General features: G+C 44.3%; 2 protein-coding genes across 3 annotated transcripts in view; one reads left to right on the top strand and one right to left on the bottom strand.

The window, feature by feature from the left end:
* PTCD2 (pentatricopeptide repeat domain 2) overlaps positions 1-4,969 on the top strand; it is a 101,736-nt gene extending 96,767 nt beyond the window's left edge. The window contains exon 10 of the mRNA XM_032336015.1: positions 4,841-4,969. Coding sequence (XP_032191906.1) covers positions 4,841-4,921 — 81 coding nt within the window. The 3' untranslated portion in view covers positions 4,922-4,969. The remainder of the gene's footprint in view (positions 1-4,840) is intronic.
* Positions 4,970-9,001: 4,032 nt separating this feature from the next.
* ZNF366 (zinc finger protein 366) overlaps positions 9,002-26,632 on the bottom strand; it is a 68,197-nt gene continuing 50,566 nt past the window's right edge. For both annotated transcript variants that reach the window (XM_032336003.1, XM_032336004.1), the window contains exons 3-5: positions 24,900-25,091; positions 16,167-16,341; positions 9,002-13,138 (exon numbers count right to left, since the gene is read on the bottom strand). In XM_032336003.1, the coding sequence (XP_032191894.1) occupies positions 12,582-13,138; positions 16,167-16,341; positions 24,900-25,091 (924 nt within the window). In that variant the 3' untranslated portion in view covers positions 9,002-12,581. The remainder of the gene's footprint in view (positions 13,139-16,166; positions 16,342-24,899; positions 25,092-26,632) is intronic.

Here is a 26,632-nt window from a genome sequence, read left to right as displayed (position 1 = left end):
ACATAAGTAGAATTCTAGAATCATTCTCTCAACAGGAATGTAATTATTCTGCTTATAATTTGGACATTTTTTTCTACAACTGATAAATTTTTGTTTATTAAGGTACTCATATCAATAGCCATTATATATAAAGGCCTCACAAGTTTGTTTCTTTTTTAAAAGATTTTATTTATTTATTTGAGAGAGAGTACAAGCCGGGGTAGAGGCAGAGGGAGCGGGAGAAGCAGACTCCCCATTGAGCAGGAAGCCCAATTCTGGGCTCCATCCCAGGACCCTAGGATCATGACCTGAGCCAAAGGCAGACACTTAACCGACTGAGTCACCAAGGGCCCCCCTCGCAAGTTTATTTAGGATAGTGACTGTGTCTGTAATGTTCATTCTGGTCTCTCTAGAGCCTCTCAGCCCACTGCCTGTCACATAGCAGGTGCTCAATAAACATTTCATTGGATGAGTGGAGCTTTTGATATTCTCCCCCCTTTTTTAGTTGAAATGGGAAAATAATGGTTGGCAAATACTGCAGACATGTTTTTAGCTTAAGAGTAAATGTCAAGGTTTTGGCGAAAGAATTCTGATCCATAGTTTTAGAGGCTAAATAGAGGCTTTCATCCCTAAACAACTCATATTAGTACAAAATTTGCCACATTGGTTCCTTCTCTCCAGACACACAAATATCACATAGAGGTTTTTTTTCGTTTTGGGGTTGTTTTGGGAAGCTTGCACAGTTTAAAATTGGCGACCTCTGTCAGCAAAATAGACTGTTACCGGCGACTTGAGTCCTGGTGAATGCCCGTTCTCCTCCTGCACCAGCTGCTCCCTGATCGTGTGTCTCCGTCCTCCCGCCCCCCACCCCCTCACGTGGATGATGCACTTCTCCGGACTGTTTAGAGACAAGTCCCAGGGAAGATGGCCCTCAATCTTTTTGGTGCAAGTGTTACAAGGACCACCCAAGGGTATAGTCAGCTTGCTTTAGCTGTGAGGGGCACCTGACTATTCAGGGTCAAGGGAAAATAGCATCAGAGGCCCCAAAAGTAAATAGACTGGTAAAACACAGTAAAACAACTAAAGACTTCTTTTCAAAATTCAGGCAGAGTCCTTGCCCTTTGAAGAATAGGAGGTACAAAACAATGGCAAGACAACAGGAATAAAAATCACATAAATTACTGGGCTGTTCCGTTTCTATTTACAAGGAAAAAACTCCAGTTCATCCTTTATTTTCTGTTTATATTCATGAGAAAAACACAAGGAGATGATAAAACTATGTAAAAAAAAAAAAAAACAAAAAACCCTAACTATGGATCTCAGCACTAACAGCTGAACAGATGAAGGAATTTAAATGTGTTAATCTAAAAATTAAGATCACAATGAGATACCACTTCAGACCCATTAGCATGGCGGTTACGCGAAAAATGGAAAATTTCACGTCTTGAAGAGGATGTAGAGAAATTGGAACCTTTGTGCATTGCTGGTGGGAATGTAAAATGGTACAGCTACCAGGGAAAACAGCCCGGTGGTTCCTCAAAAAGTTGCACATAGAGTTACCACACGACCCAGCAATTCCACTTTTAGGTATATACTTCAAAGAACTAAAAATAGGGACTCAAACAGATCTTTCTCCACTACATTCCCGGCAGCCTTGTTCACAATAGCCAAAAGGTAGAAACAATATGACTGACTGTTCATGATAGAACAGGTGAATGGATAAATGGAAATGTGCTCTATGCATTCCATGGAATATTATTCAGGCTTAAAAAGGAAAGCAATTTTGACATCGAGTAAACTAAGCTAGACACAAAGGAGAACTATTATATAATTCCACTTAGATTATTTACAAGGAAAGAACTCCAGTTTCATCCTTTATTTTCTTTTTATATTCATGAAAAAACACAAGATTTTAAAACAAAATATGGATCTCAGCATTAACAGCTGAGCAGATGAAGGAATATAGAGTAGCCACATTCATAGGGCCAGAAAGGAAAATACAGGTTACCAGGGGATGGGGGAGGGAGAGCAGGGAGTTAGTGTTTAGTAGGTCCAGAGTTTCTGTTTGGGACAATGCAACAGCTCTGGAAATGGAGAGTGGTGACAGTTATATGACATTATAAATGTATCTAAGGCCACTACAGGGCACACATTTAAAATGGTTTAAATGGTCATGTTTCTGTTATGTATATTTTATCACAATAAAAAAGAATATATTATAAAACCTGTGAATATACTAATTACATTGTAATATATAATTATTACATTAGATACATTAATTACATTAATTATGGTGTTGTAAAAACATACCACCAGCTGCCACCACCTCCCTAAGAAGAGGGGTTACATAGCCCAGGGGCAGGGTTGTCTTGAATAGCCTTCCTCCACAGGAATGGGAAGAGATGGGAGCTGCCACTGCGTTTCCAAGTCTCCTCAGTAGCTCTTCCACAACACAGGGAGGTGGGGGAAGGAGTTTCTGCATTCACCAGCTGCCCCACTCAGCTCCTCCTTTTGGAGCAGGGGTCTGGGGTGGGGAAACCGGCACCCCAGCCTGGCCCCTCACCCAGAGGTCTGCACAGAACTAAGGACATGGGACTTGCCATTTGGCTTTCAACCTCACTGAGCTGATCTCCCACCACACTGGAGCTGGGTAGATGGGATGGGTGCAGCCATGTCTTTTACTCTCCCTATTGAGTTTCCTTAGGTGTGGTTGAATAAATATTACTTAAATTATTGTAAGCCCTTTCTGGTCCCTCTCCGGAGATTTTTGTATGATTGTCTCTGCTACTTTTAATAGTTTAATAGATGTCTCTCTGGGGTTGAGGTTTCAGTGAGATCCTCACAGGACCATTCTGGAAGCTCCTCCTTCTCTGTAGAGTTTAACCTTCATGGAAAGATGTATATTTCTGAACAGCATCATTTTGTGCAGGTCCCTTTGCAGGATCTTTCTTGTCACCTCATGTATCGATCTCATACCCTTCTTATAGTATCCCAAGGAGAAGCAGAGATAGCAGTCACATCCAATCTCTGGTTGGCCTAAAAACTTGGAGATGATGTGGTGGTGGGCAAGCCCTTTGCTCAGGGAGTTAACAGTCCAAATAAGGCAAATGATTTGATTAGATAAACCTGAGATCAAAAGTAAAGTGTCCCCTCGGGAAGGTAAGGGGATTAGCATCGTGGAGGCCTGCAGAGCTTTCGGAAAGAGGTAAGATGAGCCCTTTGAGATCCACAAAATCATCTGTGTCTCCGATAGGGGCTTAGAGTGACTTCTGAGGGGATTAGACCCTTTCGGTGGTGCCTACTTCCTAGAGATGCAGCATTATTCTCAATGATGTTTATGAAAGGTCCCCTGAGAGGCTGGCATTGTAATGATCTCTTTCTAAGTCTCTGCCTAACCTTGCTTTGATTTTTGCTTTTTCTTCCTTTAAAGACTCTACTATCACTGAGGATTTCATATTCCTTTTATTTTCAGCTGGTTTTTCAGAAGAGGCAGTTGACTCAATGCTCTGGGTCTACAGTCTTGCAAAACCATGGCTGAGGATTTTAAACATTAGCCTGATTTGAGAAGCAAAGCTATTTTCTTCGCTCGGCTTGCGACAGGTTGGAGGGGAAGCTGTCCTTCAACAAAGGCAAATGACACAGCTATCATTGCAAGTCCAGAATGATTAATAGATTTTACCTCAGCCATCCCCTCTTCTGACAGAAGTTGGAAAACAGTTTCGTTATTACTACTTTCTGGAAGAAGAAACAAAATTATTTGCCAGTTTGCTTGAAATGATGAATTGCTGAATTTAGAGAAGTATCTTTATAATCCTTTTAGATGTCTCTTAATGCATCTCTTCAGTTTCCTTCCAAAGACCATTTGTTTATTAAGATGTACCCAGTTTGCAATGCCTATTGCAAACATCGGTTTAAAATGATTCTTCAGGTGGGATGCCAGAAACTTTAATGACCCCCTTCGCAATGCTTCTGTATTCTCAGGCTTGTCCTTCCAAGCTCCCTCCTGTCCCCCCTTCTCTACCCAAGGGCATTCTGAATAACAAAGATTTCTGGCTGGACAATGTTTGGGTCAAGTTCAGAGAGTGTTCTTGTGTTTCTTTCATCATCTAATGAGGATGGGGGGCAGGGCGTGCTATGGTCAGGAGAAGCACGTCGTAGGGAGGAAGGGCAAACTGAGATCTTTGGATTCAAAGACTGGGGCTCCTTCACTTTCTCTTACATAAAAACTGTATTCATCCCACACTTCCTACTGCAAATCACTCTGGTAAGACGTGACAATGCGGCAGATACACAAGGACTTTTCCCACATCGCACTACAAACGCAGCCCCCCTCTCTGGGGAGCCTAAGAGAAACTTTTGGGCTTCCACTTCCCTTCCATTTGTTTGAAGGATCAAGAGAACACAGTTCCATTTTCAACAAAAATTAAAAAGGAAAATCATGAAAAGAACCAGCCTCCTCTTTTTTTTTCTCTCTTAATATATTGTTGCATCCAGGGAAGAGGAAGCAGTGAGCGCCACTGATACTGGGTCCCCTGGGACCCTATAAGGGTCACTCCCCAGCTCTCAAATGAACGTGTCTTCCTCCACTTGCACAGCAAGTTTGTAATGGGCTTGGAAGTTACTTTTGGCTCAGCTCTGCTGTGCAAAACTATGAAATGCCGCAGCGTTTCATGATTCAGGCTGTGTTCACACCTGGGTTTTCACAAGGAAGACAGTTTTCAGTTTGAAGGCTTTGTGGAGATTTGAAAAAACCACTAGCCATGCTCCTGCCAGCCTTCATAGTCCTTGCTAGGAACTGTGCATTCCTTAAGGATAGGAACCAATTCCTTCCACATGTTTTTGTGTTTTACTTTTTCTTCAGGTGTTGACTGTGGTGTTGTGGGCCAATTCAGTTGGGGACTTAAAATATGACAACATCTCATTTGTCCTGCATTGTTGCTGAAGACTATGTGCACTGGATAAAAATTTCCTGATGACGGTACTCTTGCCCTTTGAAGAGCTTCAAAGGAAAATGTTATTTGGAGGGCATCTAGTTAATAAACAGGCAAGTTCATTGTTATTAACATGCATTATTTTACTGGCTGCATCAGAGATGTCCTCAGGGCCTACAGAGACCAAAAGGACTTTTTGCAGCCTCACTTACCGTCTTGGAGTTCTAGCGTCTTTCCTTAGTTTTCGGATTTCTGACCGTGTGCTCATTTGTCCTCACTTCCACCATTCCTTCCCAGGCTCTGCGTCTGAAAAGCTTCACTGATTTCTTTGGTCCTGACTATTTATTTCATCAGAACTGTAACCCAGAGCAAACCCCAAGAAACCAGATGGGCTTAATTCTACCTACATTACTTGGTAAGTATGCTCTTTTGCCAACTGAGTGAAGAGAATGGGTTTCAGGATAGCTCTGAGACTTTGATTCATCTTTTCTATCATTATGTGAGGAGATGGACTTTGTATTAAGTAGCATTTTATTTTGTATTTAGAAAAATATACATTTTTGTTATTATGACAATTAGTCTTCAATAGAACAAATCAATTCGACCCCCCAAAGAGCTTTTGAACCATTCACTTATAACTCTTCCTTGCTACCTCCTTAATCAAGGCTGATGTTACCTCTCACAGGCTATTAAAACTGCTTCTTAGTCGTCTCCCAACATCATCCTGGCTTCCTTCTAATCTGTCCTCCACACTACAGCCAGAATGAGCTTTAGAACATGTGAATCTCATCATTTCAGCCCCCTTGCTCAGTGCCTTTTCATGCCAGCCTCTCCTTACATCACTCTCTTGTTCTTGCTGTGTGCGACCACAGTGTCTTCTCTCCTTGGCCATGTTCCCTATACCATTGCCCTTTGCACATGCTGTCTGCTCTGTCTGGAATGCCCTTTCCCTGGCTTTCCCCATGGCTGGCTCCTTATATTCTTTTTATTTTTTTTTTCAAAGATTTTATTTATTTGACAGAGAGACAGAGATCACAAGTAGGCAGAGAGGCAGGCAGAGAGAGAGGGAGAAGTAGGCTCCCCGCTGAGCAGAGAGTCCCATGTGGGGCTCGATCCCAGGACCCTGAGATCATGACCTGAGCCGAAGGCAGGGGCTTAACCCACTGAGCCACCCAGGCACCCCAGCCTCCTTATATTCTAAAGTTCCCAAATTAAATGTCACTTTTTCAGACCACTCTAATTAAAGTAGGTATTCACTATTATTTAGGATGGATGGACATAGGCAAATGAACAGAAGAATGAAAATCTGTATCACATGTTAACATTCACCAGGTAGCATGCACTATGGAGGAGACATTAAAAAACCAGACAGACAATGATGTTGCTAGTTGAATTCAACCCTTATCAACAACCACCCCAGTGCTAAAATAAACAAAAAAAACCCCACATATGAATGAAGTAGCCCCAGTGATAGATATGGAGGCTACACATGCACCTAACAACATAAAGTACATTTACCAAGTCTGATCTAACCCTTATCACTACTGAATATCCAACATGCCAGCCACGAAAACTGATGCTGATCTTCCAATATGGCACCATTGTTCAGGAAGATCAATTAATCAATTAGTGAGACATTGACTGTATTGAGGCCTTTCCATCTTGAAGAGTCAGTGGTTTTTTTCATCATAGGAACAGACCCATACTTCCAAAGGTAGAGACAGGAATCTGCCCCCCCACCACCACCCCGGTCAATACTGATAGTAACACACTATTAGATTTCTCATTCCTGTAACTCTGGGTTCTGCAGGGTTAGAAATTCTCATCCTCAAAAAGAAATTCTCATCCTCAAAAAGGAATACCCTTTCACCTGTGGATTTAGCAAGGGTACCTTTGCATTAGAAGCTACAGCTGCCATCTAGGCATTTTTTGTTCCTTGTTTCCGGGGACCAGCAAACAAGGAATGGAGTCACCATTCTGGCAGAGGTAATCAACCCAATCATCAGGAGGGAGAAGGCTGTGATTACAAAATGCGTCATGGAGGAATACATATGGAACCCAGGTCACCCAATTGGGTTTCTTTTGGTACTTCCTTTCCTACTTGTGACTACAAATGAACAAGAACAGCAACCTCATTCTGAAAAGGCCGTATGTCTTCATCCAATTGGACTGCTATAACACAATATCACAGACTAGGTAGTTTAAGCAATAAACACTTATTTCTCAGAGTTCTGGAGGTTGGGAATTGTAAGATCAAGGTGTTGGCAGGTTCTGTACCTGGTTAAGGATCAGCTTTGTGGTTTGCCTTCTTGCCGTGTCTTCAAGTGGTAGAGAAAGAGAGAACTCTTGGTTTCCTCCTCTTCTTGTAAGGGCACTAATCCCATCAGGAGCAGCTTCCAAGTTTATGACTTCTTCTAAATCTAATTATTTCCCAAAAGCTTACCTCCAAATACCATCATACCAGCGATCAGGGCTTCAACATATAAATTTGGGGTGGGAGGACACAAACTTGTAATCTATAGCAACTTGGTGGTCAAGGCTCAGACCCCTTGGGAATGAGACTCCAGGTCACACTAATTAAAAAGCCACTGAAACTAGCGGAGGTGGTATCTGATGGTGACAATGATCCAGACAGGTAATGGAGGAAGAAGGAGTATCAGCTGTGTCTCCTAGACTAATGACAACAGTGAGGGCTAAAGTTTATCCTACTCATCTTCCTCTTCTAAGTTTTCCTTCAGAAAGAGAGGCCCACTCGTACCCCTGAGGAGATATTCCATGAATGCACATGGACGAGTGTACTGGAGTAATGCCAGGGGTAGACTGTAGTAGACACAGGGATGGGGCAAGCAGTGTGTCTCCAAGGAAGGGCTTGTATGGAGCTGTCGGTCAGTAGATAGCCTCTAGCCGCTGGCTCCTTCAGGGTCTGTCCCTGCTACAGAGTCACACTGTCTGAGGCTGTGCCCTTTCCAGGGCAGCCCATACCTCATAACTGAGCAAGAAGGCTGTGCAAAGCCCTGAGCATCTCTACCCAACATGGCACAACTCTGATGGCCAATCACGGCTGTGAGCCATCTGCTGTATTGAGTGAGCCTTTGTCAGGCCTGTATCACAGCTCGTCCTCTCTCTTTACTCAGCCTTCTCTCCTCCCCTTTGTTTTCACCAGGGCTAATCCCTGGTAAATATCTTGCACCCAGATTTGTCTCATCATCTACTTCCAAAGAAACCAACCCGGTACATGCTTTGGAGGCAAGTTGTTTGGAGCAACTTATTTCACTCTGCTGAACCTCCATTTCTTCATCAGTAAAATGGAAATAACAACATTTGTCTCTTAGGGTTGTGTGAGGTTTGAATAAAATCAAGTGTGTGATCACCTGGCACCATGCATGGCACAGAACAGTGTATGATGTTTAAAAGTGAAGCACTCTCAGAATTGGGGACTTTCCTTGCCAACACAGCTTTGTGGGCTGAGAAGAAGAGCTGAGTGTTCTGTCTTCTGGCCATTTTGCTGGAGACAGTTAATGGTGACTTCTTACACAGCATGCACCATGAGCCAGGCACTTTTCAGGTGTCTTGCACAATTGACTCAGTTAACCTACAACTAACAATTTGGTGAGGAAGGTTCCTAATCCCATTTTACAGGTGAAGAAACAGAGGCACAGAGAGGTTCACAAACTGGTCAAAGATTGCAAGTAGGAGAGCTGGGCTTTGAAACCAGGAAGCTGACACCAGAATTGGTGCTCATGTCCAGTATGGTACATGGCCTCTTGGTTCAACTTTATCCTACAAAGAACTTGACACAGAGGAAGGCCATCTTGTTGCTCACTTCCTACTTCCTCATAACACCGTTCCAGAACTAGTTTTTCTGAATGGGAAAGAAAAAGAGGATGAGGAAGGTGTCATCCCTCCTGTGGATTGTCTGAGGTTCATGAATCCTTTCTGAAGCCTTGAGACAGGGAGACTCCAAAATCTGTATATCCTTGGGTTGAAGCTCCAAAAGGAACCACCCTGGCAAAAGGGATAAGGGCAGGAGTGAGACACTGATAATCGTAACTTCCTTGCAAAATTTCAGGTATGTGCAAATAATTGACTCAGCCTTTTCAACATGTCTTTATTTGCTTAAATTAACAAAATATAGGTTACATGCTATTTTCAGGTAAACTGCTTTTTCACTGAAGCAGAAAGCGATATTCACAACTTGGGGTACTACATACTTGGAGTTTTAGTATTTAAATAGCAAGCCAGAGTTCTGTACAAAATCAACATTTGGTGTAATGTTGTCCAAATATGTGAAGGATTTTTAAATGTTAGCTCTGTTACATTTTGTTCTAGCAAAGCAAAGATCAAGATTCAAAATGCAATGTTAATATTTTATTAAATGCCTTTCGGGCTTAATAAATACAGTATGCACATTGGACTTTCTCACGCAGCTACTCATATACAAATATTCCAGTTACCCTTGTGGGGTTATGAACGATCAGCCTCAGTCTAATGGCCAATGGGGAGTCAATTTTTTTTTTTTTTAAAGAAAGAATGGAAGGAATTAGAAGGCAAAAACAGGGAGGTAATCATAGGCCTGAAGAAAAAAAATAAAAGAAAAATACGCCACTTGGCTAGTCAGTTGGCTGTTTCAGAGTGACAGCGGTCAAAATCCTGGAGAGTGTTCGGTAGTGACCTATTTTCAGAGTGTCACAAGAAGATGAATGTTATGCTGCCCTAGCCCTTAGAGAGCTGATAGCCTTGGATGGTTTTACCCTGAATTCTCTCGGGGTGATCCCCATGTGCTATCCTTCAGGTTTGCATTCTTATTCATTAGCCCAGTAGGCAAGGTTGGCCAACCCTTCCCTTCGCTCTGCACTTGTGCATGGGTGTTCATAGAATTCAGCACCCCAACTGAGATACTTTTGAGAGTTGAGGTGATGCTCTAAGTAATTATCCTGGGGCAAAGTTATAAACCAGGGTCGGTCCAGGCAAATCAGGATTTTGGTCACTCAATATTATACAAAACCAAGATTTAGCCTTAATTCTTACAAAGCTAATGTATATTTACCATCAGGCTAGATCTAATTAAGTCTCTCATACCCAGAGTCAAGAACTAAAAACAGGCTTTATAATATACTTCCTCACACTTTTTAAATTACTTTTCTTAGACATCTTTTTTCTCCCTCAAAATGAAATTTTACTTGGAAGGCTAACATGAGAAACAGATGAAATGTGAGCCACTTTGAGTGCAATGGGTGTGGGAGCTAAGAGTTTCTCCTTCTCCCCTAGCAGCTTTGGAGGGGCCTAAGAGAGACCTCTGGCTCCTCGATCCACAGTTTGGAAACCACCATTCTAGACCATACTCTCTCCATCTCAACATAAACTTGATCCTCGAACATTCTCACATGATTCATTTGGTTGGAAAAGACTAGAGTTTGGTAATCTAGATTTCCTGGTTCTGGCAAGGCATACCCAGAGCACCATGGAAGTCTGTCTTCAATTACTATAGGCTACTGAGAGAATGAACTTGTGACAGGACCCTGAGAGTTGGAGGCCTCACAGATGTTGCCAGCCTCCTGCATGATTTTACCAGAGGCACTAATGAGCTATATTAATAATGAACAGAAGGCAAGCCATGCCTCTGAGGACTTGGTACATTTTCCCGGCACAGAATTAGGTTTGTACCCACAGAAACACACACTATTCCCTTCAGCATCCCTTTGTGGGAGCCTGACCTCAGGAGATGAGTGGGTAGGAAACCCAAACAGCTTTGGCACTTTGCGGTGGTGGTGAGGTTGAAAAAAAAGAGCTTTAGGCAAGGGGGCAGGGGAAATGTGTCAGGGATTGACAAAGCGCTCATTGAGGGCAGGGGTGGGGGGTGGGGATGATTAGAAGTGGATGAGGCTCAGGGGGAACCCTTGGCCAAGAGAAAAAGCTGGCATCCAGCCATCAGAGATGGGCCAGGTCTTCTCAAGGAATGTACTGGAACTTTAGGAGGAGAGAAAGCAACACAAGAAACAGTACCTAGCTCTATCAGTAAGAGTTGAAACTACTAACCAAGAGGCAGTTTTTACTTAGACACAGTACCAGAGGGTTACTGCTTATGGTCAGTCTGCGATGTCCCTTGACCCCTGCTTTACTTGGCAGCCGTGCCTAAGGAAAGCCTACAGCTGGGTTCAACCCACCTAGGACAGTCATCGCCACCTACTAGAATCATGATTCAAGCATCTAGGGAGAGATAACGAGTCACTGTAGGCTGGCTATGTATTTTTAAACATTTTAGGTGACCATAAACATCACAGGCATCATCTTCTAATAAAAAGAGTGTGTGTTTCTACAGAGTGTGTGTGTGTGTGTGTGTGTGTGTGTCTGTGTGCGCGTGTGCACGCGCACGTACGCGCTTGCACACATACGTCTGTCTGTGTCCTTGTGAGGCTCTTCCAGATCAGGTAAGAAGCCCTAAGCTAGCAGTATGATTTCAAGGTCTCCTGCTCTGTATTTTAATGAGTCTGAAGCCAGAAACACATATTTATGGAGTCCAAAGGAGGGGTCTTGGGAACCACCCTATTAGCCCAGTTGGTCTTTCTCCATCTTCCTGCACAGAAGAATCATTTGGGGAAGACTTTTAGAAAAGACCATAGCTGGGGATCCAGTCTAGGCCAAACTAAATCAGAATCTCAGAGGCTGAGGCCTCAGCATTGATATATATATTTGAAGTTCCCCTAGATGATTCTAACGTGCTGGCAGCATTGAGAACACAATCCAGCATCTCCCTTAGCAGTAATGAGCTGATGGCTATTCTGACAGTCTAAATAAAGCAGCACTTAGATGGCCAGGCTTCCTCCTCACGCCCCTAGTTCCAGTGCTGAGGAGAAATCCACTGCTCCTAAGGCGACAACTTCTGCAGTTACTTTATGGGGCCTAGGGCCTCAGAGCAAGATCTCCAGGAGGGAGCTCTACTCAGGACACAAGAGGTTAGCCTGCAGGTGCTGACCACTTTGGGGGCCCCTGAAAATATGCTCCAAATGCCACATCTAATGAAGTGAGCTGATGCCAAATGAGGCAGACCCAGGCAGGAATCTAAGTACTGCTGGTTTTCCATTAGCTAAAATTCGTATTTTCTTGAACTTTCTCTCTTATATCTGCACCAATTACTTGAGAATATCCTCTTCAATACCTCACTCTCCTTGTCGTCTCTGGTATGTTGGCTTATTTAATAAAGGTGATTTTCATATATACAACTACTAACATTTTTATCTATCTAGAAAAAGATTATTACTTCCACACATTCAACTAAATCATCATTAATAAGGTAACATATCAAGCACCATATTTTTGCAACTAAAAGGAAATTTACCATGTATTGCATATTAGTCAAAGGAAAAGAGAATTTCTGAAAAGCACCTCAGCATCAGCTTGCAATTAGGTATCTAGAATATGGACAGTCTATTATAGTGGAGTTGTATAAAATAGCACTGAAGAGGACCCTGCATGGCTGTTAGAAACCAAGGGCCCAGGGAAAGACCTGAGAAGCATTTACATGACTGAGGATAAACCCCCAGTCATGTAGTCTTGAGCCATTTGTAAAGATTTGCACCATTCGCTGGTCTCCAGCAAATGACAGCTCATGCAGAAAGTTATATTTGAGCTGCCTAGTTCTCATTTTCCAAATGCAATTTTAAAACTGTCCACTTAGATACCTAAAAGCACTGCTTGTTTTTCCATTTTCCTCTCCAGTAATTCTTTTAAACTCTCATCTCGGTGCTTGAAGTACAAGTAATCAGAAAAGGAGGGCCCCCGCCGGGCACTCTGCAGAGCCCTGAGGCGGAGACACTCTTCTCTCCCAGCCAATTCTCTCTCCTGGCTGCCCTCTGCCCCGAGGCTGTCCTTGCTCCTCTCCTGGTGCTCTCCTTTTGGCTTATCCTCCTCAGCCTTGGCCTCCTCCTCCTCCTCCTCCTCGCAGGTGTCCTTGAGTGCCCTGGGAGCCTGCTCGGGCTGCACGGGTAGATTGTGGGGTGTGCAGGGCTGCCTGCTCTGGGGGGCCAGACCTGGGCTGTCTCCTCCCACCTCACAGCCGGTGTCCTCCTCCTCTTCCTCATGGCAGGAGCTGCCCCGGGCGCTCTCCCCATCTGACTGGAACACTGGCCCCTTCAGCCCACGCTTCTGAGAAAGGTCAAAGGGCTCCTCCTGCTCCAGACTCCTGAGTACTCCTGCCGTCTGGGCCAGGGCAATTCTTCCCCTTCCAAAACCTGTAATAAAAAGTAATATTCAGGCCCCAGGAAAAGCTGTGAAAATGGGTCACTGGATGGTACCCAGGGCCATTTAGTATAGTTTGATTTTACATTTTAAAAACAAATTCCCAGGGGCGCCTGGGAGGCTCTGTCGGTTAAGCGTCCCATTCTTGATTTCAGCTCAGGTCATGAGTTCAAGCCGCACACTGGGCTCCATACTGGGTGTGGAGCCTACTTAAAAAAATTAAACTAGATTAAAATAAAATAAAAATAAATAAAAGTAAATTCCCAGTAAGACTGTGGACAGATGGGCCTTGTTACAGATGTAGTTTACATCAGTATAACTCCCTTAAGGTAAATTGGGCGGCACGTGCCAAAAGCTTAAAATAAGCATAGCTTGACTTAGCAATTATACCATTGAGGACTGAAACTATGAAAATAGTCAGACAGGTGCACAAAATGCATAAGGATGTTCATCACCACATTTTTTTTTTTACAGTGAAACTGAAATGATAGAGGTTTATTTAGAGAAATAATAACATGAACCATGTGTAGAAGATATAGAGACCTACTAGTAGTGATGAAAAGGTATTCTATGTATTTTAAGTAAAAAACATATTTATCACATACATATATATTTATAGTGTAGTCCCAATTTTATCTATCTTCATCAAAAAATAGCTGGAAGGATTTATGTCAAAATCTCAAACATTAGGTGATTCTGACATTTTTTTCTTTTCACTTCTAATACATTTCTCATTATTTTCCATGAGCATATATTTTGCCATGAAAAAAAGATAAAACTGTAAGAAAGATATTTTCATCTTGAAAAATATATATATACCATTTGGGGCCAAGGAGGCCACTCCATAACCAGGCCCCTGAGCAGAAATAGGATAGAGAGGGCACAGAGAGATCCAAAGCCCCCGTGTCCAACCACGAGTATCCCTGCTGTTGGGCACAGCCCTGTGAAAGGCTCTCACTCTGAGTTTCATTTTGAGGGCCCTGCAGGGAGGGATTTTTCAGGAGCCAACAAACACATGGTAAGGCTCCGCCTGGTTTGATCTTGAAGGTCTCTGCTCCTGATAAGCCAGCAGCCAGGCCCTGAAGAGGAGGTGGGGACAATCAGGTGTCCAGGGTGGGGGCACAGAAAGGAGACAGAAGTCCAACTCAGCCTGCCTTATGATATTGTCAGGCAATGGAGATGTCTATAGCTTTGATCATATAAGGGGCACAGGGAGGATCTTTTTAATCTGACTCATGATTTTTGAGCCATTTCAAACACTAGAGTGAAAAAGTGCTAACACCTTTTGTAGATGAAAACATTAAAATTGTTGAAAGTCTGTTAACTTTCAAAGCATCTCTCTGATATATAGTGATGCTCTTTATTTTTCCAAAAGAATGACAGAGTCGTTAGGTGCCTTTTAGGATTTAAGACCCCAATTGGGGTAAGATACAGTGACCAGGTTAGGCTCTCAAATGGAGGACTGTCTCCTCATTGCTTTCTGTCCCCAGCCCCAGTGATTGAACAAACTTCACCTTCTGGAAAAATCCAGGCCTATGTTGGAAATTGGCTCAGACAGCTAGAGATGCAAAGAATAATTCAGGAGAAAACCAGTTTGGAGAAAGAAAACGGCTTTTGTTTTTTAACCAGAATTTTTTCAGGGTTTTTTGCATAAACTCTAGGCTTTGTTTTGCGATGGCCACAGCTCCCTGTCAGCCTGGAGCAGTGTGAGCTCAGTGGGTGCCATGAAAACCAGAAAAACTATAATCGTTCTGTTTCATGCTGTGGGTATATATGAATATCATATTTATGAATACGTGTGCCTATTTGACCACCTCTGAGAAGGGGAAGGAGAAACAGCTAACATGAATGGATCACCCCACGTGTTCACCTAGTGGAGGGAGCACCGGCTTCATTAAGAAATTTGGCAGTTGGAATCCCAGTTCTGCCTTCAGACTTTGGTGTTGGACATCGAACGCTTTATAGTGCCTCTTGGTCTTGGTCTCCTCATATAAAACGGGACTAACACAGGCTAGTCTGTGAAATTGTGGGCACAAACAGTCTGTGCTGTCATCACAGCTGTATCAGAAAACAGCAGGTCATAGGATTTTGTAGGTTACATCACTGTGTGTCTGCTCTCCCGTACAGGGACCTTCCAGGGAGCAAAGATGGTCTCACTTCCCCAGTCTCTTCATCAGCACGTAGTGTGCTGTTTGGAATAGAAGTACATTTCTTGCCTGTCTGTTGAAGGACCAGTTGATTAAGGAACTAGAGAGCAACCTGCTGAATTTAGCAGATCGGGAACATAGACTCTTCGAGGCTAAAGGCCTGGGAGTGAGAAAATGAAAAGAGGTAAGACAGTTTTATCAGTTCAGTGAGGCCTCAGTGTGGGAGGCGGTGGTGCTTGCTCTGCATACGGGCCAGTTAGCCCCACCAAGCAGGAAAACTGTCCCTGGGTGCCTCTGGTTGTGAACGCAGGAGACCTAGCCTGCTATACACACACTTCTGCCAACGAGGAGCTTACAGACCTGTTTCTTAGAAAGGAAAGAAAAATCACATGTTCTTTAACTGCAGAGCGATGAAAAGGACCCACTGAAGGCTTTAGGGTTGGAAAGGTCTGTGTTCAAATGCTGACTCCGCCCCTTTTGAGTTGAGCAGCTTTGCGAAAATCATGAAGCCTCCCAACTGTAAAATGGGGGTAATAGAAGTTCCTCTCACCCTGACTTGTTGAAAGATTGAAGGAGCCAAGACAGCTGATGTGGTGTCAAGAGCCAAAACTAATAACGGTACTGACTGGCATCATTCTGATATTCCAATTTCTCCTCTATAATTCACTTCTACATACTACCTTCAGATAGTGGCACTGTATTTGTTATAGTCATATTGTAAGCCTCTTCCTTCTCTGCTGTGTCTTGAAAATTATGATCCCTTTTCAACAATAGGAATAGCCCCCCAAAGTAAAGCCCCCTAAAACCAAATTCAGCTCCCTTTTGTTATCCACTGGTCTCAGCAGCCTTGGGTGCTTCCTGGAGGAGAGATTACCTTGAGAATGGAGGCCCCGCTCCATGACCCCATGCTTGACTTTCATGTGGCGTGTCAGGTTCCCCTTTAGGGTGAATTTGCTCGGACAGTAAAGACATTTGAAGGGTTTGCTGTCGGAGTGCAGGTGCATGTGACCCATGAGGTTGTGCATCCGGTTGAATTCCTTTCCACACAGCTGTCAGAAACAATGAAGAGGGGAAGACAGGTCAGTTGTGGCAGTGGGCCCTGCCAGATGATCCCACACCCGGGCCTGAGTAAGGATGGACGTGCTTTGACTTTGTGGGGGATCCTGGCATTTGAAGTGACCTCCAAGTGAAAGGTCCCCAGTGACATCAGGGAGGGCGTGGATGGTGCCTAGGCTCAGAGGGGAAGCCAGTAGGGATGGACTCCTGAGATTGTGTCCCTATTACATTAAACATAAGGCAAAACTCGCAAACCTGTTATAGCTTCATTTTGATGTAAGCTGTAGAAAAGGAGAAGGGCTGATCTGAAAAGCAAGTCTCCAAGGATGCTTCACTTTAAGAGTAAGTATATGATTGCTTGTTTAATGCTTATCGAGCATTATAGCATGGAAGATACTGTCCCAAGTCCGCTGTAGAGTATCACATCTAATTCCCACATCAGTCCCCTGAGTTGGGTGCTGTTATCACTCCCATTTTGCAGACGGACAAACTGAGGGATGAAGGCACTTTGGCCAAGGCACACAGCTAATGGGTGCTGGAGCTGGGAACATGAACTAAGGCCACTAGCCACCAGAGGCCATATGGTCAAACACCACACCATCCTGTGTCCCCTCAACATAACTTTTTTGTTAGACTGTATCGTGCAATGTCTTTCTAATTTTTTAATTGGCTTCTTGTGGGGACGGGTGTCAAAATTAGAAGAAACAAATAAAGACCTAAAGGAAGGAATGCGTCTTGTCTGTGCACAGAGATATGAAGTACTGAAAATATTATCTCAGCTATACAAAAAGTAAATGTGTTTTATTTGTTCCTTTCTTTTTGTCCCTTTGTCATTTCTTTTTCCAGCAAAGTGCAGATATGTGTTGGGTTAGAACGGTGGTTCTCCAACTTCTTTTGTAAGAAGGGTTTGGAGAATCCGGCCCTTCCTTGGCTGTGCTGAGAAAAAGAAAAAGAAGGTTTTCTTTTTCTTTAAGTACTTTTTTCCCTTTTAACATCCTTACTGGCAAGAATGAATTTGACATACTGGTGTCCCACGCTCGGTATTCAGAGCATCTGCACACCACATTCATGGGGAAAAGGTGACCCAAGAGGGAAACGGCTGGGAGTGTTGGTCTCATTTTAATGTCCCGGGGAGAAGCCCTACATGTGGGACAGACACTTGCTTTCTTTTATTCTCAGTAGAGACGATTTGGTAAGATGAATCAATCTGTGACTCAGCTTGGCACGTGTGTGGAAGTTCTGGTACAGTACTGTTTATTAACTTAGCTTAGTTTATCTAGTTCTCCCTCCTGGCTAGGGAGGAAAACAAGCTTTAAGTCTAGAGATTCTGTATTAGGTATTTCCACTCATGAGTCTTTTTAGAAAAAAAAGTTTATCTCCTTTCGTTTGTGGGATGGTTCCTGATTATTTGGGGTGAGGTTGCAGCAAAAGATCTGAAAACAGCACAAGCCCTGGGTGGTTAAGCATAAGACACATAGGAGGAAATGAGCAGGAGGCTGCAAGATTAGACTACTCTACTAGTCCAAGCTTGAATGGGTCTCATGCTAGTTTAATCCAGACAAAATTAAAGAGATGGGCGCCTTCTGGACTTGGCTCCTATAAAGGGGGAGATTCTGCGTTTAGTTACTATCTCTAGTTGCTAAGGTATTAGAAGCTGGACTTGTCTGAAAGGGTTTTTATAAAGGAGATGGAATTTTAGCCTAACCTTGAGGAATGTATAGGGTGCTGTTTGTTTTTGTGTTCATACAGAATAAAATCTTTTCATTATTTTCAGGGACTTTACTCAACCTTAAACTATAGGCAACACAGTGATCACCGTTGTGATAATGACCAACTATTTGTTGTTGCCACAGCTACTGTGACTTGAAGGTCAGAGGAATAATGTAGTTCATCTACTCTGAGGTCCCACTTCCCTTTCCCATTCCCCAACCCAACCCACTCCCACCCCAACACACAGAGAGGTGTGCACACACCAGAATGGCTACTGATAAGTAATTTCCACATTCTTTCTTAGCTTTAAACAAGCCACATTTTATGATCCTTTAACATAGCCCAGTGTGTTTCTACCATAATGTTTTTCTGACTCAATTCATTCACTCCTAAACATCGTGGGACATTTTTAGTGATACAAGAGTATATCAGGACATTAAAGTGATATTGTCCCCTGAACTCAAAGGATATGGCTTTAGGGAAGGTCCACAGTGGGGGATGGGATGACTGGTCAGCTATATTATCTGAGAGTGACTGGTAGAGGAGACTTATTTCTGTGCTGTTGGTAAAGTTAACCATTTACATATCAGAGTTACCCTTCATGGTTTATGGTAGTCTATCAGGCCCACCAATGGAAAGCTTTTGCAGGGTTGAAGGAGGGTGTGTCAACTCAGAAAGATGTCTGGGACACTAAAGGAGCCCTAGGTTATTTCCTGAAATGCAAGGGGTACCTTCCTTTTCTTTGTGGTCAGCCTCAGGATCAAGCACAGAGTTATCCACACAGTAACACTTAATAAATAACTAAGTATTTAGTTGCAGGAAGAAGCAAACAAGTCAGGAAAGTATCACTACCCCATGCAAAAATTCCAAAAAGCAGCCATCACCAACTCTCTTCCTTTCTCCCACTAAAATGCGTATAAGCCCTATACACACAAGTTCATAAACCAGAATCCCTAGTGGGAGAAGGATAGATAGGGATGAGTACTCAGGACCTGAGATACTAGACACTATTCACACCTCTGTGGTAGAAACCCTTAGCTTCTTCCTTTCAACTTCTGACCCTTCCACAAAACCCTTTGGTCCTTGTCCAGAATATCTGGCCTCTTTTTCTTTCTCAGAAGACCATCCTCACATGACAATAGATGATTGTAGAAGGTACTTTATGTCTGTGAAATTCAGAGTCCCCTCATTCCCTGTTAGTGAAAAGAGGCCAGAGAAAATGAACTGGATGAATTGAAGATGGCACCTTGGGTGGGGTTTGAGATGTGAGCTCCAAGAAGAGTCATTACAGTAGAGAAGGGGAAGTAGACGGGAAGAAAGAAGAAGAGTCGGGGAGGATCACCAAAATGCTAGTTTCTTCTCCTGGGAAATGCAGTCAGTCTATGTCTAGGCCCCTTATAATCATGAGATATGTGGCTAAGAGCTTACCCACGTCAAGACTTGCTGAATCATCTCCTGCCAAGGTCTGTGGGGGATTAAATTAGGGCGGCTGTCAATACAGGAAGCTCCTGGAATGGTGAAGTCTCAGATTTCATGGTGCAGGTGGTCATCTCAATGGGTCTGCCCCTCCTGAACTCTCAGTTGCTCTAATGAAGGGTATTCATGTGCCTCTGATCTCAAATCTCAGCTTTTTCATCAAAGAACCACTTTTATGCTTACTTTTTAAATGGAGGGGGACCTCAACATTTAATAGAAAATTGGAACAAATGTTTTGAACTGTCCTTTAAAAGTGGGTTGCATGAATCATTAGGTTCGGAAATAGCAGAGCAGAGAGGTGATGGTGAGACCACAGAAGGAGAGAGAACTTGCTCCATTTTCTCTTCTGTAAAATGTCAATGACCATAATAGTTTCTTATGAAGGTTGTTGTAAGGATCAAATGAGATAATTCATGTAAAGGGCTTGCTAAACAGTAAATATTAGCATCATTAACATGTACATAGTAGTCTCTCACATTCTGGAAATCGAGAGATCTTTAGAGAGAAGAGTGTTTTTTGTTGGTTGTTTTTTTTTTAAGATTTTATTTATTTGACAGACAGAGATTACAAGTGGGCAGAGAGGCAGGCAGAGAGAGGAGGAAGAAGGCTCCCCACTGAGCAGAGAGCCCGATGTGGGGCTCGATCCCAGGACCCTGGGATCATGACCTGAGCGGAAGGCAGAGGCTTTAGCCACCCAGGTGCCCCGAGAAGAGTGTTTTTTAAACTAATTATTTGGAGGAAATATTAACAGGAGGACGAAGTAAGGAGTCCTTTGAGTAAATAGTCGCCAGGTCACTTGAGGCATACAGAAATGGAAGGAGCTGTGTCTGACACCGCACTGAGAAATGTGGTTGGAAAGAGAAGATTCATCCTGAATTGCAGCCTTTGGGAGAGCCCTTTCTGTGGCTCCCCAATCCTCAGCCCTTTTAATAACTGGCCGATGCCCAGTTCACTTATTCAGATTCTGGCCTCCTCATACCCCTTCCCTCCCTGTCCAGGGCCTGGAGGCACCTCAGGCCACTTCCCGTGAGCTGCAGTGACAATGTGGACAGCCAGCGACACCAAGAAGCCGACTGCGTGCAGAGACGAGGTGATGGCAGCAGGCTGCCCTGGGCCAGAGGCCCACAGAGCCAAGAAGAGGCACGCCACTTCGTGCCAACCAGCTACTCTGAGCCTGAGGACTGAGATGCACCAGGAAGCCTGTGTTTTCCTATTCTAAGAGAAAAGGTCAAAGAGCCGAAGCCTGCAGCCGAGGAGAATGGCCTCTGCTCAGCTGCCCTTCCCTTACATTCTTCTCTCTCTCTCTCTTTTAATAAGAAGGGTGTTCCTTTCCTCAAAGGGAGAGAGAGGGAGGGAGGGAGAGAGAGACTGTAAACTGTCCAAAAGGACCGTGAGAAAACAGGAAGCTTTGAAAAGTACAAGAGAAAGCAAGATGAAATCTATTTGCAGGCGGGCCCCTGGGGACATGTGAGGCATTGTGAAGCAGGCAGTTCATACAGCTATATCCTTCCTTCTGCTGAGGAGGGCTGTGCTGCCAAAAGGCTGCTATCTGGTCACTGCCTTAACCCTCTCCATGCCAGTCTGAGAGCCCTGACCCAAAGTTCTGGGTCCCTAAATGTCCCCCACTGGTTTGTCCCCCACGGGGCCTCCAAGAGCTGGAACGGGAAGCAGAGCCATGGTGGCAAAGGCAGCAGGGACCCTTTCCAAGGAGACCTCCTCCTCTTCTATCAACTCTGCCCTCCGCCTTCAGGCCTCTGCCTCAGATGAGGCTGCAGATGACCTGGTGACTCATAACTTAGGCAGCTCCCGGCTTCACCCATCTCAGAGGAGAATTTGTCCCGGAAACTCTGGATGGCTGCTTTTCCTGGACAGGTTTCCCAAAGACGGCAGCTGGTTCTTTGCTATTATGGAGTGTGGCTGCTACAAGGATAGCATCCCGATCAACCCCTGCGTGCTTACGCAGAATCTGGGAAGCATATTTGTGAAACATGGCTCAAGTCTACAGGCGCAGGTCTTTGGACCTACTCCAGCTGGCTCCAAGAATCAGGGAGTCCAAAAGTGAAGCCAATAGCAAAAGAGCCCAGAAGGGCAGTAATTTTTTTTTTAAGGAAAAAAAAAAAAGAAAGATAGAATGGAAAATCTTTCCTCTCCTCTGATTTTCCATCCCATTGTTAATGCTTAATCTCACAGTGAGCGAATGTTCTGCTTGCTGTGGACAGCTGTGTCCACTGAGCATGGGGCCAGAGAGAGCCAGGCCAGGTTACAACAGGGGCCAGACTTCTAGGTTAGCCAGGATTTTTAGTGGTGAGAAACCCGAGAGAGTAGAATCTGTTACTTAAACAATCTCCCCTTTTTACAAGGTTTTGGGTCAAAGAGACAAAGCTAACTCTTGGAGCATGATTGGAGCAAGGTCTGCCTCTTTTTCCGGCCATGCCAATCATGAAAAGGGACTACCTCCTCCTTGTTACCCGTGAGAAATTGGGTTTCGTTTTCTGGGCCTCTTCTCCAACATCACTATGCAGTCAGCCAGCCACCCATCTCTGACTGGCTGTGAATTTTGTAGCAATGAGCACATGGCCCTCCAGCACGTGGCAGGACACCATCTTGAGATGGCCCAGTCCTCCAGTGGGATCTGGAGCTAGTTTACAAACACACAGAGCCCTGTCACATACTCTAGAAATTCAGACATGTGCTGAAATTCCTTTGAAATGAAAAAAGGTGATGACATAAAGAGGATACCAACCAGGGGAGCACTTGGCAGGAACATGGGACAGGGAGATGGGGAAAGGGAGATGCTTCTGACACCTTCCTGGAGGTAGAAGGCTCTTCAGTGAGGTGACTGACACCTGTTCTTATTTCAGAGATGTCTAAGAATGGAGAAGAGCCAACTGTTTGACAAAATACCCTTCATCAACAACTTATTTTTTTACAGATAGATACACTCTCCTAGGCAGCCTCCTGACCCATAGTTTGGTCTCCTGGGAAAACCAGGATGGTTTCTGCAGATGACTCATCTCATTCCCACAACAGGCCCATCTGCCACTGAAGAATATCAACTGTACATCATCTCAGAGCTGGTATTTCATCCTGCAGGACTCTTTTGTGGAAGCTGGTGGTATAAGCATACATCCAGAGCCTAATGCACGCTCAAGGAGAGGTCACACTGAGTTTCTAAACCATGGAGTGGAGCTTCAGGTGCCCGTTGAGCCCTGTATGGTGCACCATCACTGGGGTGGACGGAGGACGAGGGGAGGCATAAAGCATCGAGCAGGACTAGCTCACTGATCATTGGGCCCAGTTTGCACTACCATGTGCAATCTTCTGTACACTGGTACCAGAGAGAACCTTCTAAACCCTCAGATACCACCTGGTTCAAGAAATCCTCCAGGCCCCTCTGAGGCCCCTGAGGTAGGCACACAGAACTGCCTCTGCATCCGCAGGTCAAACCCAGCCTGTAAGCCCTTTTCCTGTTGCTGCTGTGCTCCCTGACATATCCCTGGTCTCAGAGAGATTTTCCACCTTGTTTAACCACTACTGCTGGACCTGAATTGATGAGGTAGAAGTGGGAGTTGGTTGGACTGAACACGTATGGAAGGGACAGCAAGCATGACTCCCTTCATGTTTTAACAAGGTACATGTTTGACCACCGGTTGATAAGATAGAAAACCCAGTTCGTGCTTAAAACCCAAGAGTAAACTCAGTGTAACGCATGAGGAGTGACCGACAGCCTGTTTGCACCCCCACTGTAGGAGACAGCAAACCCCTAGCAGGCAGGAATAGCTCCATTAAAAGCAAGGGCTCAAGTGGGAAGTGGGAGGGAAATCAAGGTGTCTAATGAGAGCGCAAAGAGGTGGGTGGAATCCCCAGGCTCATGCTGTCAGGGCTGGCTCCATGGACATGTGACCAATGCAGTCACACAGGCCCCAACTCAGAAAAGTCCTGAGTTTACCACCTTGAAATTCTTCATAACGTTTGAACAAGGGCCCTCACATTTTCATTTTGCCCCAGGCACTATGAATTATGTAGCCCCGTCTGCAGGCAGCTTCCTCCCCCTTGAGCTCAGATCACTCAAGATAGACATAAATTGACTTTCAAACCACTGGGAACTTGAAGGAAAAGAGGGGAAACACAAGTGGGTGGCAGGAAAGGGCTGGAGGGAGAAACCTCCCTCCCCCACCTCCAGAGAATGCTCATACAGGTCTAGGGAAGCTCTGGTTCCTGACCCCTCTCACCCTGTCCAGGAGCGGCCAACACAGGAAAGCAGTTTGCTTCGCAGGGGGTTCCTTCAAGGGGGGGGCGCAGGGGACATGCTACAGAGGGATTAAAGCAGGAACAGCCCTTTGGATGGATGGAGCATATCATGGGGACCCCATCAGACATACAGTGACTAAGAAGAAAAACTTCATTTCAAACAGAGAGGCTCTAACTGAAGTTGTGATTCCCCTTTCCTTCCCCCTCAGCTCTCTCTTCACCATGGGGATGACACGTGTCTGTACATTCCTTGAATTAAACTACCCAATCCTCAGCAAAATTCCTTCTCACTCTGGAGGTGGAGAAGGGGAACAATGTGAGGAGGGGATGGGAAGAGTGGGGAAGAGTCTGGAAAACCCAAGCATTTCTAAGTAATACCAGTCATTGTCTTGAGTTTTACAAATCTCCAGCTCCCATGTGATAAAATAAAAATCCAACAAGTTAATGTGATACAGACATTTTAATGAAGGTGCTCAGTCCTTGCCCTCCATGGTCTTAGGAACAAATGGGAAACACTTTAGATGACTACTCTCACCTTGACCCAAACAAGTATTTCTAAGGTCATCAGAGGGGCTAACTTCAGAATCTCATTCATCTTGCCTGGGAGACCTGCCCTCAAATTACATGGCTCAGTCCAAGTGTCAGGAGGGCAAGAGAGGAGCTATGAGAAGGGAGGGGCAGTGCTAGAAGCCTCTCTGACTCCTTTCTCTATTCTACTCATTGGCTTGTAAGAAGAGGACTATACCCAACTGTTCCTTTCTAGAATGGGAACTCTCTGCATCACCTTCGCCCTCTAACAAACTCATTCCCCAAATGGACCTTCCATCCTCAGATCTCCCTTACTAGCTCCCTCCTCCCCTGCACAGTCTGATTCCACAGTGAGACAAACAGGGCAGGCTTCTCAGGGACCAGCGAAGGCCTGGTGTGAGCATAGGTGGTGCAAGGAGGAGCAGAGCAGCAGATGGGCCTGGGGCTGGCCACAGACCTACTCTGAGCCTGGATGACCCCACTGATGAAGCAAGTAGAAAGTTTCCCAGAGATTCTCCCCCCAGGGCATTAGCATAACCTTCTGAGTCCTCCCCTGCCCATATCCCTCCTGGGGCCCACTGCCCACCTTGCATTTGAAAGGCTTTACATCAGAGTGGACGATCATGTGTGCCTTGAGGGTCTGTTTCTGCACAAAACTCTTGTAGCAGAGGTGACACTGGTAGGCGCGAATGTTGGTGTGGATCAGCACGTGTCTCTTCATGTTGGCCAACAGAGTGAACTCCCGCCCGCAAATTCCGCATTTGTGCTCCTTCACGCCCTGGAGGGAAGCAAGATTCCAAACATGCTGTGGTTAGCAGGTAACTCGCTTTCTTTCGTCAGAATTTTTGCCTTCATTTTTCTCTTTGCCACACAAGTCCATGAAAAGGTTGGTGACAGATGCAGAGTCCCAAATGGTGTGGCATTAGCCTTGTGAATTGCTGTTTTCTTGAAAAGTGTTGCTTATGTACTCTTTTTTTGTTTTCTGAAAACCAGGAACTAAGCCAGAACTTTAGAGGAAAAGAAAGCTACAACTCTCGTTCCTGCTGGGACAGGGGTTAATTCTACAGTAACAGTTCTGGGCATTCATAGGATTTTGGTAAGAGCACTATGGAATGATATGTGAAATGAGTCTATAATCCATCTTTCCTGATAATGGAAAAATAGAATCTCCTCAAGTGATAACGTCATTTCTCATATGAAAACCAATGTTTCCTTGCCTTCTCATTAATGGACTTGAAAACCCCAGAAGAACAATTCATATGCACACTTGAATAAATTACAATTGGATAATCACCTCTTGAAATAGTCTCCTGGGCTCCTACAGGTCATGGTGACCTCTACGTGATTTGGCTATGGAGCCTCAGCTCAGCTAGCTTCTGTCCTATAGAGAAATTTGGCAGAGGACAGCTTTCTGAATTAGAAAACAGGACAGAAGGAGACTTTCTACTTTCCTTGCTGTTTATGGAGAAGTGTTTGAATACTTAAGCATCAATACCCTCAGTTGAAAGCACTCCCAGGGACTCATAGCATTATATTATCTATTCCTGACTCACAGTGCTTTCCTGATAAGACATTTGCAAGCCATCTTAACACAAAAGGACTTAACACAAAAGGAAAACTTAGAGAATGATGGCGTTAAAACCAAGGTTGTTACTGGATTATAACAAGTTTCTTAGCTAATAACTATACCTTATAAAACAAATATTATCTGGTATCCTTAGTGACCTGGGGAGAGAGGAGTTCCAAGTTTAGCTCTGAGTCTCTTTGCCTATATGTCCATTTCTTTAATGTGGGCCATGATAAGAAAATAGCCCTCAGTTCTGGTGAGCCCATGGCATGCAAGGGTGAGTCCAGGTCTCTGCCCAGTCATGTACTGGCTGTGTAACTTCAGACAAGTTTCATGGCCTTTCCTGGTGATGGCTCTCCCTCATCTCAAGATGTGATGGTGGGTCATGAGAATCAGGGACTCTTTCCAGCTGGAATACTCTTGAGTCTAGATGACTGTAGGTGAGTATGAATCTATGGTAAGGAAGAGACCTAAATTTTAATGGCCTCCTAAGAAGATGAATTTTAACAATGTGTTGCATATTCAAGCCATGAGTTTAAAATCTTAAAATTAATAAAAATTATGTTCTTGATGGGTTTTAAACATTTCTTCAGCATCTTTCTTCTCAAGATTCTATTATCCTGCAACCAAGGAGAAGAATCTACTTATCACTGGTTTTGGAATTCTCTAAAGAGAATTCAGTGTCCCAAGTAAAATTCACATGTAGGCTGGCCTACAACTCCAGTGAATGGAAGGCTGGACACAACTTGGGG

Source organism: Mustela erminea, chromosome 3 (assembly GCF_009829155.1).
Source record: "Mustela erminea isolate mMusErm1 chromosome 3, mMusErm1.Pri, whole genome shotgun sequence".
Classification (NCBI taxonomy): Eukaryota; Metazoa; Chordata; class Mammalia; order Carnivora; family Mustelidae; genus Mustela; species Mustela erminea.
The sequence above is the reverse complement of the archived record's forward strand: the minus strand, read 5'-3'. Positions and strand labels throughout refer to the sequence as shown.